The sequence below is a fragment of the Rhinopithecus roxellana genome, chromosome 16, assembly GCF_007565055.1.
Source record: "Rhinopithecus roxellana isolate Shanxi Qingling chromosome 16, ASM756505v1, whole genome shotgun sequence".
NCBI lineage: Eukaryota > Metazoa > Chordata > Mammalia > Primates > Cercopithecidae > Rhinopithecus > Rhinopithecus roxellana.
Genome location: NC_044564.1, coordinates 113796591 through 113814800, shown reverse-complemented (window position 1 = coordinate 113814800; position 18210 = coordinate 113796591). Strand labels below are relative to the sequence as shown.

General features: G+C 36.8%; 1 protein-coding gene across 4 annotated transcripts in view; it reads left to right on the top strand.

Annotated features, from left to right (window-relative positions):
• PTBP3 (polypyrimidine tract binding protein 3) overlaps window positions 1-18210 on the top strand; it is a 119630-nt gene that overhangs the window by 75154 nt on the left and 26266 nt on the right. For all 4 annotated transcript variants that reach the window (XM_010373344.2, XM_010373338.2, XM_010373347.2 and 1 more), the window contains 3 exons: window positions 284-448; window positions 10133-10243; window positions 11840-12014. In XM_010373344.2, the coding sequence (XP_010371646.1) occupies window positions 284-448; window positions 10133-10243; window positions 11840-12014 (451 nt within the window). The remainder of the gene's footprint in view (window positions 1-283; window positions 449-10132; window positions 10244-11839; window positions 12015-18210) is intronic.

Below are 18210 nucleotides of genomic sequence, written 5' to 3'. Positions count from 1 at the left end.
AATTAGGAAATAAAAATTATATCCAAATTTTCTCCTTTTCTCCATGTGTTTTTTTCCTTCAAGTAAATTTAAGCACCTTTTAAAAATACTGTGTTGTTGTGGTATGCAGGGAGGTATTTGACTGTTTACTGATTACAAATTTAGGATGTGTACCTCCAGACAGAGTAGATAAATCTTGTTTTACTTAACTATATTGCTTCATACTGTTTTATGTCAACTAAATTTTAGGATTCATATAATGCTTCTGTATAATCAAAAGTTCTCATTTTGGGTTGTTCTATAGCGAGCCCAGGCTGCACTGCAGGCTGTCAGTGCCGTCCAATCAGGAAGCCTGGCCCTTTCTGGAGGTCCTTCCAATGAAGGCACAGTCCTACCTGGGCAGAGCCCTGTGCTTCGAATAATTATTGAAAACCTCTTTTACCCTGTTACCCTGGAAGTTCTTCATCAGGTAAGGAAGAATAAATACTCTTAAGAAGGTTAAGTTAAATATGGCTTCTGAAACTTTTGATGTTTTATATCTAAGTTGTTTAGCTTATTGGTTTTGTTGATATATTTGTTTAAATAATGAAAAAATCTTCATCCTGTTTTATAGAAATTAGAGGTAATTTTTTCACAGCCTCCTTTTTCTAACTTGAATACATAATTTAAAAGGGTGTAAAAAGTTGTGATTTTTTTTCTTACAGGTAAGCATGAAAATGGACAAAGCATAGAATACTGTGAAAAGTCCAGATGGTAGTTGTTCCTTAGAAAGTAACATCACCATTGAGTACAACTAATTTATTTCTGTTGACAACTTCTTACATTTTAGTATTTCTGATTTAAAAATTCTAAAGGGAAAGTGTATAATAAGTCTTCACGTGTAATATGAATATACCATGTTAAATATTGACTGATGCCCAATCTAAGCTTCATACACTACCCATTGCTATATCTAAATTGTCTTGATAAAAGAAATCATGGCAAGTAATATGTAGAATTTAAGAGTTGAAGGTCACTTAGTTTCATAATTTTGTAGTGAATAAATCCAAAACACAAATAATTGGTAAGTATTGAATATTGTAGAGAGTAATTGAAGAGCCAATTAGAATCGAAACTTCCTGATGTAATTTCCTATGTTTTGTTTTTGAATGGTTGTTACATTTTTAACTAATATTTCATATATACATATCCTCAAAATGTAATATACAGTTATCTGGTAATCTTTGTATATAAATATTTGACATATAGCCCCAAAATTTAGTCAGCTTTTGTCCTCTTTAGCTATATATTGATTTTGTTTCATTACACTTATTACACCCACATACTCATTACATCCACATATTAAAATACTACAACACTTCCCTTGCTTATTTTCATTTAACAGAGTCATGCCTTTGGATTTGTGGTATGTGCAGAGTCATAGGAGTGTGTGTGTGCTTATATATGTAAGAATTGAAATGCATCTTACTCTAGCCTCACATTTTACAAATAAAGAAGCTAGGGCCCTTAGAAGTTCATTTACTTTCCCATAGTCTTTATACCAATTGACGATAGAGCTCAGACACATTTCTTAGTAAAGTCCTGTACCATGCATGTATGTATTAAAACATGCCATTGAGTACGCCTACTGGGTTCCCCTTTGATATGCACTGGTGAAGCATGTCCTAAGGAGGATGCTAGCAATGGGATCCAGAGCCATGGTTGCTCTCTGAAAGGGTTCAGCTGTTGCTTGAGTGATTGGTTTCATTGTTCTTGTGGATTTTCTTCTGTGTATCCCAGAAAGTGGCACTGAAGACTAATGTGATCTTTAGCAGTGTTTGTTCTGGGGTTGCTACTGTAACATTGTAGCTATTGCTTTTATAAAAGATGTTCTTATGCCTGTGTCCCAACACTGCCATCAGCCAGCAGCCAGTTTAGCTACAGTCATGTGGTCCTGTCTTATTTCATTTATCATCTCCCTAACCACAGCAACAAATTTTGTTTTTCCCTCAAGAGATCATGGTGACCTTCGGGTGATGAGGACTAATTCTGAGTGTCCTCAGTAGCAACTGCTGGGGTAGGACTCCCAGTCTTTCAGTTACAGCACTCACTTTTTAAACCCTCTTTTCCAGTGCTATTGAAATAAAACCAGCTCCTTATGAAGGCCCCCAAATGCAGACTTCTCCCCCATCTCTTTATCTTCATTACCTAACACTCTTCTGCTTATTTAACACCTGTCTTTTCTGGCACTGTCTCTCTCTCTCCCTACCTCCCTTCCCTTTCTCCCTGCTTAATTCTGTCCTTAGTCCATTTCTATCTTGTATTTCTTAGACCAGGAACACTCTTTATCCAGGCAGTCACCTGGCAGGATCGACGTCATTCAGCTCTCAGCTCAAATGTTACCTCCTCAGGGAGCAATCTAATTACATTAAGCAAGTCCTCTCCCCTGGCACTCTTATCCCATCAGCCAACTAAGAGCCAGTCTGGCATAACAGTTACAGATACAGGGTCTGGAGCTAGTTTGAATCCTGACTCTACTGCCTCTGTCGCCTTGGGCAAGTAACTTACCCCTTCCATTTTTGTTTTCTTTATAATGAGGAAGATGTTCTCTCATTTTTTATTGCAAGGATTACATGAGTTAATATATTTAAAGTACTTACTAAATAAAACAGGGCCTGATACATATTAAGTGCCCAAGAAGGGGTTGGGTGTGGTGACTCACGCCTGTAATCCCAACACTTTGAGAGACCAAGGAGGGTGGATGACTTGAGGTCAGGAGTTCAACTCCAGCCTGGCCAACACGGTGAAACCCTATTTCTTCTAAAAATATAAAAAATTAGCCAGGTGTGGTGGCATATATCTGTAGTTCCACCTATTCTGGACGCTGAGGCAGGAGAATCACTTGAACCCAGGAGGCTGAGATTGCAGTGAGCTGAGATCGCGCCATTACACTGCAGCCTGGGCAGCAGAGCAAGACTACATCTAAGTGCCCAAGAAGTGTTAGCTCTAATAATCAAATGCCAGTAAAGAGCAGTGTAAGAAACTGGTTCTTCCTCTTGTATTCTTGTGGATAAGACACTAATTTCATAAATAATGGCATAAAATGTGATAAATATTATGGTAGGGGAATATACAGAAGTGTGGAGTTGGTTGTACCTGTTATAACTATTTAGCAAATTATTTTATTATATTCTTTGCTGAAAATTGGTCCTGGCTCAACTGCTATCTAACATCTATAGAAACTAGTGTTCTGTTTGCTCATGGTAAGGGAATTGAGAGTGATTGAGATGGGACTGATGCTATTTTAGATGAAGGAAGCTAGGGAAAGTCTTTCCAATATGATTTTTGAGCAGAGGCTTACAGGATGGGAAAATATAAGTTATGTGTGTATGTGGAGAAATAATGATCCAGTCCAAAAGAACAACAAATGTAAGGTGCCTAAGGTGGAAGTGTGCTTATTGTGTTGAAGTATCGGAAAGAAGGCTGGTGTCATTGGAATAGAGAGAGTAAGAAAGCCCTATGCGAGAGGGCATCAGAGCAGTGATGATGCAAAGCTTTTATAATCGTTACACTGGGTAAGATGGGAAACCTTTGGAGGATTTTGAATGGAACAGTGAGATTATATCATTTACATTTTAGCAGAATCACTCTTGTTGCTGTGTTAAGAATAAACTATGGCTGGGCGTGGTGGCTCACACCTGTAATCCCAGAACTTTGGGAGGCCGAGGCCAATGGATCTTCTGAGCTCAGGTGTTCAAGACCAGCCTGGGCAATATGGCAAAACCCCGTCTGTACCAAAAATACAAAAAATTAGCGAAGGGTGGTGGCACACACCTGTAGTCCCAGCTACTCAGGAGGCTGAGATGGGAGGATAGCTGGAGCCCGGGAGGTGGAGGTTGCAGTGAAACGAGATTGTGCCACTGCATTCCAGCCTGGATGACAGAGTGAAACCCTGCCCCCTCATCCTCCAAAAAGAATAAGCTGTATAGGGTTAAGTGGAGGCTCTTGTCCTACTTAAAGTGAGAGATGATGGTGGCCTGGGTGAGGCCTTAAGGACTGGAAGTGGTGATTATGGGTTTTTAAAAAATTAGAGATAGGGTCTTGCTGTGTTGTGCAGACTGGCCCAAATAAACTCCTGGGCTCAAGCAATCCTTCCACCCTATGAGAAACTGGGGCTATAGGTACGGGCCACCTATATGGACTTCTGTGGCTATATTTTGAAAGATTTGCTGATGGATTGATTAGATGTGGTTCTGAAGAGAAAGGGAGTAATCAAGAATGCCTCCCAGATTTTGGATCTGAGCCTCTGGTAAAATGGAGCCAAGATATAAAGACTGAGGTAAATAAATAATAGTAATAATAATAAAAAGACAAAAAAAAGATTTGGGGCAGGGGTTGGAGGTAGACATAAATCAAGAGTTTGATTTGAACATGTTAACTTGAGATACCTATTAGGTATTCAAATGGGAGATGATAAATGGGAATTAAGTCTGGATTAAGGAAAGAATTCAGGCTGGAGATTTGGAAACCTTCAGCATAGGTGTGGTAATTAAAGCCATTGGACTGGGTGACATCATCTCAGAATATTTGTAGATAGAAAGAATTCATCGACTGATTAATTATGTAAATGCTCAATCCTGCATACCAAAAAGTGTCTTTGTGCATGAAAGAAGTAGCTCATAATGATGTTCTCATGTAATCCATTCCTTCTGAGTACTGTTATACATGGGAATGGTTTTTGAATGTCCAGCAGATGAATCTCTTCAGGACAAAGGACCAATGTTTTTGAATTGTAATAAAGATAGATAACTTATAAAAGCTAGGCATTATGGGTACTAAATAAAAGAATCAATCCTAGTAATATGAAATTCTGGTTCTTAAATCATATTATTTCATTGGCTACAAAAACTATTATAAACAAGTTGTGGCCAATGTGCTTGATATTAAAAAAACTTTTCTAATGTGAATAAACTTTTTTTTTTTTTTTGGAGATGGAGTCTCACTCTTACAGCCCAGGGTGGGGTGTGGTGGCACAATCTCAGCTCACTGCAATCTCTGACTCCCGGGTTCAAGTGGTTTCTCCTGCCTCAGCCTCCCGAGTAGCTGGGATTACAGGCGCCCATCACCACGCCCAGCTAATTTTTGTACTTTTAGTAGAGATGGGGTTTAGCCATGTTGGCCAGGCTGGTCTCGAACTCCTGACCTCAGGTGATCCACCCACATCAGCCTCCCAAAGTGCTGGGATTATAGGCATGAGCCACCGCGCCTGGCTGTGAATACACTTTTTACAAGTGAATACTAGTGGACATTTTCAGTTTCTGACAAATTATACCTTTATAAAAAATCACTCTGAAGATGAATTTTATCAGAATTTGATCTTTAGTGTCTTCTTAGTCCTGGGTTACAGTCTGAAACTATTAAAATACACACGAGGTATCTAGAGTTGAGTATTTGTGCATATTTTTGACAGCAAAATATATTAGGGAAACAGAGTCAAAGACCTTGTAATTCATAAAAATAGATTCATATGTATCACACCTTCCTAAATTTTAATTTTTGATACCTAATCTGTTTGAAATTTACTATTTTGGTAATTATGAAAAGGTGTTAAAAATCACACGTCAGGCATTCCTGGATTCCCTGATGTTGGTGCCCAGTTACTTTATTCAGAAGTATCATATTGTTTTTTGTAGCTCCTCTCTCAGTGAATAGAATCCAGGGGACTAGAGTGCTATTGCTGGTTAGCCTGTTCAGGCAAGTTTCTTCTCTTAGCACATTCAGATAAAAACCACACAGCAAAACACCAAGCTGTCCGTGAGGATGTGCTTTAGGCCACTGTTGAAGTTAAATGAGAAATGAGAATGTAAAGTTAAATGAGAAAAGGAATGTAAACATTAACAAAATCTGAAAGGTAAGTGGAAATTAGGTTTTATAGCATAATTTAGTATAAAAATTTTCCAAATGTTAGAGCAAGTTATGTGTTCTTATTCCTTCACTAATGAGATATTTTACATCAAGAGTATTTATTATTTTTTGAAATTGCTGACTTCCCTTGTTGGAGTGAAAAGTAGTATTTTTTTTTTTAAAGAAAAAATGAAAAAAAAAAAAAAAAGCTTTTAAAAAAGGGGAAAAAAATTACATATTGCCGTCTGGGTACAGTGGCTCATGCCTATAATCCCAGTACTTTGGGAGACTAAGGTAGGAGAATCATTTGAGGTCACGAGTTTGAGACCAGCCTGGGTAAGGTAGCGAGACCCCATCTCTAAAAAACTTTAAAAATTAGCCATGCATGGTGGTGCACCCTGTAGTACTCTGGAGACTAAAGCAGGAGGATTGCTGGAGCCGAGGAGTTCACGGTTATGGTGAACTGTGATCGCGCCACTGCACACTATTATGGGTGATAGGGTGAGACCCTGTCTGTTAAAAAAAGGAAACAAAAAATTGCATATCACTATAATTCTCAATTTATAATTTTATCAATTAATAATATCAATTAATAATAAGCATTTTAGTCTGTATCTGTTACATGCCAGGAATTGTACTTAATGATGCAGAAATGATTAAGACAAGATATATTCCTTCAAGGAGCTTTCAGTCTAATTAATGGAGACAGTTATATAAATAAATGTATAGTAGAGTAAAAGTACAACAGCAAGATACATATACATATATATATATATATATATTTTTTTTTTTTTTTTTTTTTTTTGAGACGGAGTTTCTCTCTTGTTGCCCAGGTTGGAGTACAGTGGCCCGATCTCAGCTCACTGCAGCCTCCGCCTCCCGGGTTCAAGTGATTCTCCTGCTTCAGCCTCCCCCAGTAGCTGGGATTACAGGCATGCACCACCATACCCGGCTAATTTTTGTATTTTTAGTAGAGATGGGGTTTTGCCATGTTGGCCAGGCTGGTCTCGAACTCCTGACCTCAGGTGACCCACCGGCCTCCCAAAGTGCTGGGATTACAGGTGTGAGCCACTGCGCCTGGCTGATAAATATTTATATAAAACCAAGAAGTAGATACAACTAGGGAAAAATAATTCTGTAGGGATTTGGGGAAGGCTGAGAATTTTATGGTAGCATTGTTCCCTGAGCTGAGTTTTGGAAAAGATAAATGAAGGCTTACTAGCTGTGAAAACGGATTTCTAGGAAAAGGGAAAATCCTTATATATGGGCATAGAAGTCTGAAATCATTTGGTAAATTTGCAGAACTATAGGCAACTACATATTGTTGATGTAAATAGAATAGTGTTATACAAGAAGTTTCAGGAAGTGAGGTTTGAGAGATAAACCAGGGCAAGAGTGTTATGTTATGTGAAAGAGCTTGTATTTTACCCTGTATATAATGGGGAGGTAGTAAGGGATTTTAAGCAGGGGAAAATATAATCTGACTTATACTTTAGAATGCTACCTGGGCTTTAGTAATGAAGAAGGGAGGTCAGACAATTGTTACATTACACCCCCAGCCTTTTTAAAAAATCTAACGTTACTCCTTTATTGAGAGAAAACATTGAGTTGATGCATGTGTAATACATAGATTGATTCATGTCTTGCCATAAGTGATTTAAGTGGCAAAATATATATAACATAAAATTTACCATTTTAACTATTTTTAATTGTATAGTTCAGTGACATTAAGTATATTCACATTGTTTTTCAACCATCACTGAATACCACATCTCCAGAATTTTTTTCATCTTCCCAAACTGAAACTCCCTTTACCCATTAAACAGAACTCTTTATTCATCTGCTCTCCCAGCCCCCAGCAATACCAGTCTATTTTCGGTCCCTGTGAGTTTGACTACACCTTAGGTTCCTCATGTAAGTGGAACTGTGCAGTATGTGTGTTTTTTGACTGGCATATTTCACCTGGCATGATGTCTTGAAGGTTCATCCATGTTCAGAATTTTTCTCCTTTTTGAGGCTGAGTAATATTCAGTTTGTATGTATATATCATATTTTGTTTATCCATTTATTTGTTGATGAACACTTTGGTTGCTTCCTGTTTTGGCTATTTTGTGTAATGCTGTAATGCACATGGGTATATGCATATCTCTTTGAGTCCCTTGGCTGTATACCTAGAAATGGAATTGCTGGATCATATGGTAATTCTATTTTCATTTTTTAAGGAAAGGTTCTACTTTTTCCATAGTGGCTGTAACATTTTACATTTCTACCAACAGTGCACAGTGGTTCCGTTTTCTTTATATCTTCCCCAATACTTGTTATTTTATGGGTTTTAAAAAATTTTATAACTATCCTAATGAAAGTTAGGTGATACGTAGTTTTGATTTGCATTTTTCTAATGATTAGTGATATTGAGCATCTTTTTGTGGGCTTATTGGCAGTTTGATTAGCTTCTTTGGAGAAATGTCTATTGAAGTCCTTTGCCTATTTTTGGGTTGCATTGTTTGTATTGTCATTGAGTTACGTGAATTCTTTATATATTCTGGATCTTAACTCATTATCATGTACATGATTTTATTTCACTCTGTTGATAGTTTCCTTTGATGCACAAAAGTTTTTAATTTTGAGGTAGTCCCATTTATCTATTTTTTCTTTCATTACCTGTGCTTTAGAATATTCTTTCTTTCATGTTTTTTTCCTAACCACTAGACTACCAGGGGAGGACAATTATTCTTGAGGCATACTTTGAGAATTAAAAAGCAGGGCCAGGTATGGTGCCTCACACCTGTAATCCCAGCACTTTGGAAGGCCACGATGGGAGGATAACTTGAGCTCAGGAGTTTGAGACCAACCTGGCCAACATAGTGAGACCTCATCTCTATAAAACCTTAAAAATAAAAAATTAGCCAGGTGTAGTGTAGTCCCAGCTGCTTGGGAGGCTGAGATGGGAGGATTGCATAAGCCTGGGAGGTGGAGCCTGCAGTGAGCCCTGATTATACCATAGTGGTTGATAACAGCAAAATCTTACCAGCATAGGGAGTACTCAACCTTTTTCATCTCAAAAGCAGAACAAATTTTTGTTTTAAGGTTCAAATTTAAAATGGAGTGAATATTAGTTTGTTTTCACATTGCTATAAAGATACTCCCTGAGACTGGGTAATTTATAAACAGAAGAGGTTTAATTGACTCACAGTTCTGCATGGCTAGGGAGGCTTCAGGAGACTTATAGACATGGCAGAAAGCGAAGGGGAAGCCAGGGCCTCCTTCACATGGTGGCAGGAGAGAGAGCTCGCGTGGGGGAAACTGCCGCTTTTAAAACCATCAGATCTCTTGAGAACTCCCTCACTATCACCAGAACAACAAAGGTGAAACTGCCCCCATGATCCAGTCACTTCCCACCAGGTCTCTCTTTTGACATGTGGGAAATCACAATTTGAGATGAGATTTGGGTGGTGACACAGAGCCAAACCATATTAACAGAGGAAAACTAAATATATTGTTGTTTTATCCCGCCTATTTAGTCTTTCAGAAATGAGTTACTATTAATAGTAACACTGGCTGTGAACCCTGTGGTGCTGAGGTAGATAGAACAGGTGTTGTGAGGATATTGATGTCAGGAAGCCCTCCCCTCTTTTCTTCTCAAAAGACACTTCAGAAAGACCTTCTTTGGCCACCACTCTTGCGCTGTCTCAACTTGCATTCTGGTTCATGCTCACCCCTTCCCTTATTTTATTTTTATTCATAAGACTTTTGAAATCACCAGATATTAGGATATTTGTCGTTTGTTTATTGTCTGTCTTCATATGGGCATAGACTTTTGTCTCTGTTTTGTTTACTGCTGTTTTTGCAGTGTTTAGAACAATCCTCCAAATATTTGGTGAATTAATAGAGCAGCCTCTAGTTGAACATCTTCTAGTGGCTACAGAAATCTCAAAAAGTAGATGATTCTTCACAGGGTGAAATAGTTGGTCCTGACTCCCACTTTTATTCATATGCTTTATAACACATCTCATCCCATTGATTATTGTAGTGTCCTATTTTAATACTGTACCATTTATGTATGCCATAAAATAGGCTAGTTGTGTACCGGGCATTGTTCTAAGATAGGCGTAGGTATTGAAATGTTCATGTTTTAGGTTTAAGTCATTTTGGTACCAAAGTTTTAAAGAAAATTTTCACTTAAAAGGATTTATGAACAAATTGTATTTATAAAGGTACATTAGTTTGATACCTTTCTTTTACATTTAACCTAACTTGAACTGTTTTCCAGATATTTTCTAAATTTGGCACAGTCTTGAAGATTATCACCTTTACAAAGAATAATCAGTTTCAAGCCTTGCTTCAGTATGCTGACCCAGTAAATGCACATTATGCCAAAATGGTAATTATGATCTTTGTTTCATTTTTCTATTGTTAATGACTCTAGTGATGCCTGAAGGAAGTCATCATATCTTCTCTTGTGCCCCACTTTACCACGTGTTTTAAAAAAAAAAATTGGTAAAATATACATGACATTTACCATTTTAGTCATTTTAAAGTGTATGATTCCATGTATTTTTTTTTCTAAGCTAAAAATCATTACTTCTTCATATGAAATGATCTCAGATCTCCTAACACCTCTCACATCTCTGAGACTCAGGTCCTGTTTGTCATGTTTAAAGTCTACAGTTGAACACAGTACTCCCGATGTAAGCTAATAGAGCCATCATTACCCTCGTGCTTTCATTTACTTCTCCCATCCAAGTACTAACTAGGCCCGACCCTGTTTAACTTCTGAGATCAGATGAGATCAGGCGCATTCATGGTGATATGGCTGTAGACCATTTACTTCTGTTAAATCAGTCAGAAATTGGTTTCACCATTTTTGCAGCTGTATTCAATGTTTATTCCTGTTGAGCTCTAAATTGGTGGAGATACTAAATCTTAGGAAATATGCTGCTGTCAATTCATGTTATCTTTTTTTAGTACACGAAAACCTATTTTGACAAGATATAAAACTTGACGTTCAGTTTGGTTATCTTAAGCATACCTCCTGTTGATATCTATCCCTGACTCTAATTTCATCTTGTAGCAGTTTTTGCTAGTCATTTCTAGTTTTTGGTCAAAGATGAGGACTAAGGCTTGTGATACTTTTGTGTACCACACAGTGTCTGGCACTCGATTGGGAGTATAGCCTTTATATTTGCTGTACCCTGAACTTGCATGTATTATTTTGTACCTTTATGATGGCATACTTGTCAATGACCATTATTATAAATCAGGATATATATATATGTATGTATGTTTTATTTTTATGTGCTTTGCTTTCTGGTATCTATTTTTATAAATTCAAGCATTTGTGAAAGTCCTAAGTGGTCACAAATACCCTTAGGTAAATTTTTATTCTTGCAAAGGAAGGGGTTGCTAATCTTTGGTTGCAACTGACTCCACATTTCCCTCTGTTTATTATTCAAAGTAGTACAAAGTAAATTTACAATAGAAAAAAGTAAGTGGTAGATAATATTTTATATATTGTGGCTCTGACAAGTACCATTTACAAAAGCTTTTTTTCATCCTAACAAAGCTTATACATCCTAGTATAATGTGAATTATACTAAAATGAATTAAAATGGAATGTAAAATCAGAATATCTTAAAAGTTTTGGTATAGGCAAAATAATCATAATAGTAGTGAACATTTCTATGATAGACAGTAGTTTTCCAATCTTTTACATTTCTCCTCTCTTACTTGATCTTACCACAGACAAGATAAATACTACCAGTCTTATTTTACAGATGAAAGCTGAGACTTAGAGATTTTCTTTTTCTCTCTTAGGCTCATAGTTAATGACTGTGAGGTAAAAGTAAACCCAAGACTTTGGCTTTTTAGTCAGTGCTTTCTGCCTCACACCTGATTGCCACTCTTTGTCAAAGTAGACGCTTCTTGGTTATCAGTGTTGTTGTCTTGCCAAAACCAGTCCCTTTCTTACATGCTTTAGGCTCTGGATGGCCAGAATATCTATAATGCATGCTGCACTCTGCGCATTGACTTCTCCAAGCTCACCAGCCTTAATGTGAAATATAATAATGACAAAAGCAGAGACTTCACTCGCTTAGACCTTCCTACTGGTGATGGCCAGCCATCCCTTGAACCCCCTATGGCTGCTGCTTTTGGTGAGTAGTTCTTTTTTGGGTCACAAAGCAAGTTTTCTGAAGTTACAAGTTTCATTTATTAAGCCATGTATGTTTATAAGCCTTTTTCTTCTTCAGTTCTCTCAGGATTTATAAAGGAAAGCAAGAATCCTGGAACAAAGTATGCCCATTAATTAAATACTAATATTAGGAGGTTCTGTTAGTTGACAAAACAAATGAATATCTGAAATTGAGTTACAAATTTATTTTCTAACATTGTTATTTCTCATTCTTTAAAAGCGAGAGACCATTTGCTTCAAATTAGTAGTCTTATTAATTTAAATATGCTGGTTTAGAGCCAAAATAATTTTGCCATATATGCTCTTGAGGAAAGTACTTTTCCCTTTTTAAGTAGTGATATTTTATATCAAGCCTAAATTAATAGTAGGATCTTCTTTTATTCAAAGAAGAGGATTTATTTTGTTTTGTTTCTTAAACTTTAGAACTTCCAGCTGTATCTTAAGCTTGTGTGAAGTTGCATTTTGCATTAGTAAAAATGCAGCCTTCTGAACTGTCTCTGCAAATTGTAGCTTTGAAGAGCCTCCTCCTTTTATTTAAAGTAAACTTCTTAAGGAGAAAGCAATGGATGGCCCAGTCTGAATATCTTATTAGGTTAGTATGTACTACTTTTGGTTTCACAGTTCTCAAAAGAGTGGTTTATTATTTAGATAAAGTATTACTACCTTTTGTGATTGATTTTCCCTTTACCAAATAACACCATAAAATATTGCTAATTGGGACTTTAAGTAGTATTTAGTTCATGCTTTATAGGTGAGAAAATTAAAAGAAGACAATCAAATTATAAAATTACGACAACCAAATGATTGTCCAAACTTTCTAGAAAATAGTTCATTACTTTAAAGTAAAAACTTTATTATTTTTAATTTAAAAAGCCAAGGGAATGATTCAGTGCATCTTTCTTATGTTGTTAAAGTGTCTGTTTTGGCTTCTTTGACCAAATTTTTGTGTTTTATATTTGTTACCAGCCCCTAACTTAACTTACCTGATTTGGCAGTGACAAAGTCTTTGTCATTACCATTTTAATAACAAATGATAGAAATATTTGGGGCAAAAAAAATACTAGGGCAAATTAAAGTTTGCCAAAACTCAGCTGTCAAATGTAAGAATTCACTTATTCTAATAATTGATTATGTACTCTTTGTGCAATTAATGTTCTGTATTATGGGAGGAGGACATTTTAAAAATATGTTAAGAATTTTGATTTCTGAATATAAAATATCAATGTTCATATCCTTTCTCATTAATGTTATTAATAAATCCTTAGTCACTGCAAAATAATGTCTATATCCTAAAAAAGTGATTCATCAGAGAGAGAACAGTGCACTTGATATATTATGTGAAAGTTTCTCTACTTTGCCTCTCACTAATACTTGATACAGTTTCACAATTCCCTTCTTTTTTTCTTGGCTTTGGAAACACCACTCTCCTTACTTTCTTCCTACTTGACTGGCTGTTCTTTCTCTTTTAAAGGTTGCCCTTTACAGTTTCTAGGGCTGAGTCATAAGCACTGTGTTCTTGCTTTTAGTGACATTTGTTATACTCATAGAAAAGCTTATAAAACACGTAAGTATATACACACCCATGTGATTACCACCCAGATTAAGAAATAAAGTATTTATACATACTGAAGAAGCACGCTGTGTACCTTTCTTCTTCAATTTTGTTCACTCTCCTTTGCCCAAGATAACCACAGTCCCAAATTTGATAATTATTCTCTTGCTTTTCTGTTTTCCTGTTGTTTTTTTTTGCTACTCATTATATATCCCTAAATGCAACTTAAAATTTTTTTTAAAGCATTCAGTACTTTAAAGCATTAAAAAATTTTTAAACTGTATTTAGAACTTGACATAAATGGACTCATGCTGGTTTTCTTTTGTGACTTTATTTTATTTGCCCTGTATGGCTTTGGTGATTCATCCGTATTCATACATGTGGCTATCGTTCATTCATTCTTAGTACCGTCAAGTCTGTAGTATCCCATTGCATTGGAAGAATAATATATTATGGTTTGTTTATCCATTTTATTGTTGATAAATATTTTGTTTGTTTTAGTTTGATGCTACTATGAACATTCTTTCCTGCTGGGCAAGAGTTTTCTTTAAGAAGTACATAGGAAAGGAATTGTTGGGTCATAGAGAACATATTTCTTCAGTTTTATTACATAATGCCAGTTTTCAAAGTGATTGCACCAGTTTGTAACTGCATTGTGAGGTGAAGAAAATTTTTTTAAGTCATCTCCTACTGGAAGGAGTGAGGTTAAAATTTTTTTTTTTTAATTTTAGTGTATGTGTAATGGTATCTTAACATAGTTTTCAATTGCATTTTCCTAATTACTAATGAGGTTGAACATATTTTCTTTATTATTTATCCTGTCATAAATTTTGTTTATTTATTTATTTCACAAATAAGTTCTTTAGTGGTGATTTCTGAGATTTTGGTGCAAGCAAAGATTTGGTGTTTGGTACACCCAAGCACCGTACACTGTACCCAGTGTGTAGTCTTTTACCTCTCACCCCCATCCCTGTGCCATTCTTTTGTCTATTTTTGTGCTTTATTTCTCCTTTTTTTTTTTACTTGTACGAATTCATTATGTATTCCAGATACTAGTCCATTGTTTGCTGTATGGGTTGCAAAATAGTTTCTCCCAGTTTTGGCTTGTTGATTTATTAATAATGATAACTTTTATGTAGTCAAGTTTATTTTTTATTTCCATTATATTTGTGTTTTTTTGTGTGTCTTATTTAAGAAATCCTTTGTGATATAAGGTCATAAATATATTTACTTATATTCTAAAGTTTATGGTGTTTTAGTAATAATTTAAACTTTGAAATTAAATTTTGTCTGAAATTAAATTGCAAGAGTAGTACAAAGAACTTCTATGTATCTCTTAGTCAGATTGCCCTATTAGCATCATGCCATATTTACTTTATCATCTGAGTATTTATGTGTGTGTATGTATATACATATATAATATATACACTATCTATATTTGTGTATGCATGTGTATGTATATTTATTTTCCCCCACCCCCAAACCACTTGAGTAAGTTGCAGATATGATGTCCCTTTATGTCTAAATTAATCATTGTGTATTTACTAAGAACAAGGACATTCTTACTAAATACAGTTTAATTATCAAAGTTAGGAAATTAACATCTATACAATCCTTTAATCCATAGATTTTTTGTTTTTTGAGTTGGTCTTTCTCTGTCATCGAGGCTAGAGTGCAGTGGCATGATCATAGCTCATTGTAGCATTGACCTTGGGCTCAAGCGATCCTCCTGCCTTAGCCTCCAAAGTAGCTAGACTATAGGCAAGCAACACTACATCTGGCTTTTTTGGGTTTTTTTTTTTCCCCCATTTTTTGTGGAGATGGAGTCTTGCTGTTTCAGCCAGGCTAGTCTCAAACTCCTGGGATCAAGTGATCCTCCCACCTCAGCCTCCCAAAGTGCCAGTTGTGAAAATAGTGTCTTTTATGACGGAATTTTTTTCTGGTAAAGATCCAAACAAGTATCAGGCTAATTTATTTGTCGTGTCTCTTTCGAGTCATTTAATTCAGAACATTTCTTTATTCTGTGTCTTTCATAACTTTTTTTTTTTTTTTTGGTGACAGGGACTTATTCTGTTGCCCAGGCTGAAGTGCAGAGATGCAGTCACAGCTAACTGCAATCTCAACCTCCAGGGCTCAAGTGATCCTTGTACCTCAGCCTCCTGGGTAGCTGGGACTACAGGCACTCGCCATCATACCTGGCTAATTTTTATTTTTATTTTCTTGTAGAGACAGAGTCTCACTGTGTTGCCCAGATTGGACTGTTGGATTTTTGAAGAGATTAGGGAGGATATTTTTTGTAGAATGTCTTTCAATATAGATGTCTGGGTTTTCCTCATCGTTGTATACATTTTTGAGCAGAAATACTAAGAAATAATTTTGTCTTTCCTACTTCATTACATTAGGAGACATATGATGTTAATTTATCCTTTTTCTTGTGGTGTTAGCTTTGATCACTTGTTAAAGTGGTCTTGCAGGTTTCTTCCCTGTAGTGTTACTATTTTACTGTTTTTCCCTTTATAACGAATTTACTGATTGAGATGGTAAATACCCTGTTCTTACCACTTTTCACCTTTTTCTTTTTCTTTTTTTTTGAGACTGAGTCTGGGTCTGTCGCCCAGGCTGGAGTGCAGTGGCGCCATCTCAGCTCACTGTAAGCTCCGCCTCCTGGGTTCACGCCATTCTCCTGCCTCAGTCTCCTGAGTAGCTGGTACTACAGGCACCCGCCACCATGCCTGGCTAATTTTTTGTATTTTTAGTAGAGACGGGGTTTCACCGTGTTAGCCAGGGTGGTCTTGATCTCCTGACCTCATGATCCACCTGCCTCTTCCTCCCAAAGTGCTGGGATTACAGATGTGAGCCATTGCGCCCAGCCCACCTTTTATTTTTCACATCTGTTGCCAGATTTATTTGTTATTCTGATGGTTGCCATGAGATAATTTGCTAATTCCATCATTTCTTCTACCTTTATTAGCTAGCATTTTATTATAAAGAATGTTTTTCTCAGCTGGGTGCAGTGGCTCATACCTGTAATCCCAGCACTTTGGGAGGCCGAGGTGGGTGGATCACTTGAGGTCAGGAGTTCAAGACCATCCTGGCCAACATGGGGGGAAACCCTGTCTCTACTAAAAATACAAAAATTAGCTAGGCATGGTGGCACGTTCCTGTAGTTCCAGCAAGTAGCAGGGCTGAGGCACGACAATTGCTTGAACCTGGGAGATGGAGGCTGCAGTGAACTAAGATCCTGCTACTGCACTCCAGCCTGGGCGACAGAGCAAGACTCCATCTCAAAAAAAAAAAAAAAGTTTTTCTCGACTGAGCACAGTGGCTCACACTTGTAATCCCAGCACTTTGAGAGGATGAGGTTTCTTACCATCATCACTTTCATTCATTTATTTCACATCGATAAGGACTCATAGATTCTTATTTTATTCTACAAGTTATAATTTCCTACCATCGTTTTTCATTTTATGTTCAAGTTGTCCCTGATTTGGCCAGTAGGAGGCCGTTCACACTGGCTCTGTGGCCTTTTGACATGCCACCGTCATAATTAGAGCACTTCTTTCTTTCTGGCACTAGATATTTCAGATCTTCTGTACCCAACCTGGCGCTGGAATCAGCCATTTCTTCAGTGAGCCCTGGTTTCTTTTAGGGGAAAATGATATTTAAAAATCAATACCTAAACATTAGATGTGCTCATTGATAATAGGGCACAACTAAATGGACATGACTAGGATGTGTGTCTATGTTTGCTTCATAAATATATATTTCTCTGTGTGTGTGTATTTTAAAAAACGAATTTTAACTGAAAACCCCAATTCCAATCCAGCACCCTTTACAAATTGGTAACTCTCTAAGAATAAGAAATCTGATTCCCATTATCCTTAACATGTTTACCTATTTGCTCAATCTTAGATTACACAGAAGTGGTTTTGGAATTGCAAACACATACTACTAACTTGAGTTTTTGTTTGTTTGTTTTTGTCTTTGTCTTTGAGGCAGAGTCTCGCTCTGCCCAGGCTGGAGTGCAGTGGCACAGTCTGGGCTTGCTGCAGCCTTTGCCTCCCAGGTTCAAGCAGTTCTCATGCCTCAGCCTCCTGAGTAGCTGGTACTACAGATGTGCACCACCACACCGGCTCATTTTTTTGTATTTTTTGTAGAGACAGGGTTTTGCCATGTTGGCCAGGCTGGTCTTGAACTCCTGACCTCAAGTGATCTGCCCGCCTCGGCCTCCCAAAGTGCTGGGATTACAGGTGTGAGCCACTGCGCCCGGCCGAGCTTGATACTTACAAGACTTATTTTTCTGGGCGTTGCTACGTTGGTCTAGTTGTCTCCTTTTGTCATTACCAGAAGTCTGAATCTCTGCTAAAGTCTTTTTTATCTTACTCTTCTTCAAGACTATCTTGGCAATTCTTGACTATTTGTATTTTTTAAGCATTTTAAGTTCAGCTTGTTGAGTTCCAAAAAAAAAAAAAAAAAAAAAAAGGCAGCAGCAGTAGCTCTTGGGGTTTTGATTGGGATTACATTGAATTTACAAATGAGTTAGAAGATAATTGACATCATTATGATAGAATTTTCCAGTCTTTGAACATTGTGCATCTATCCATTC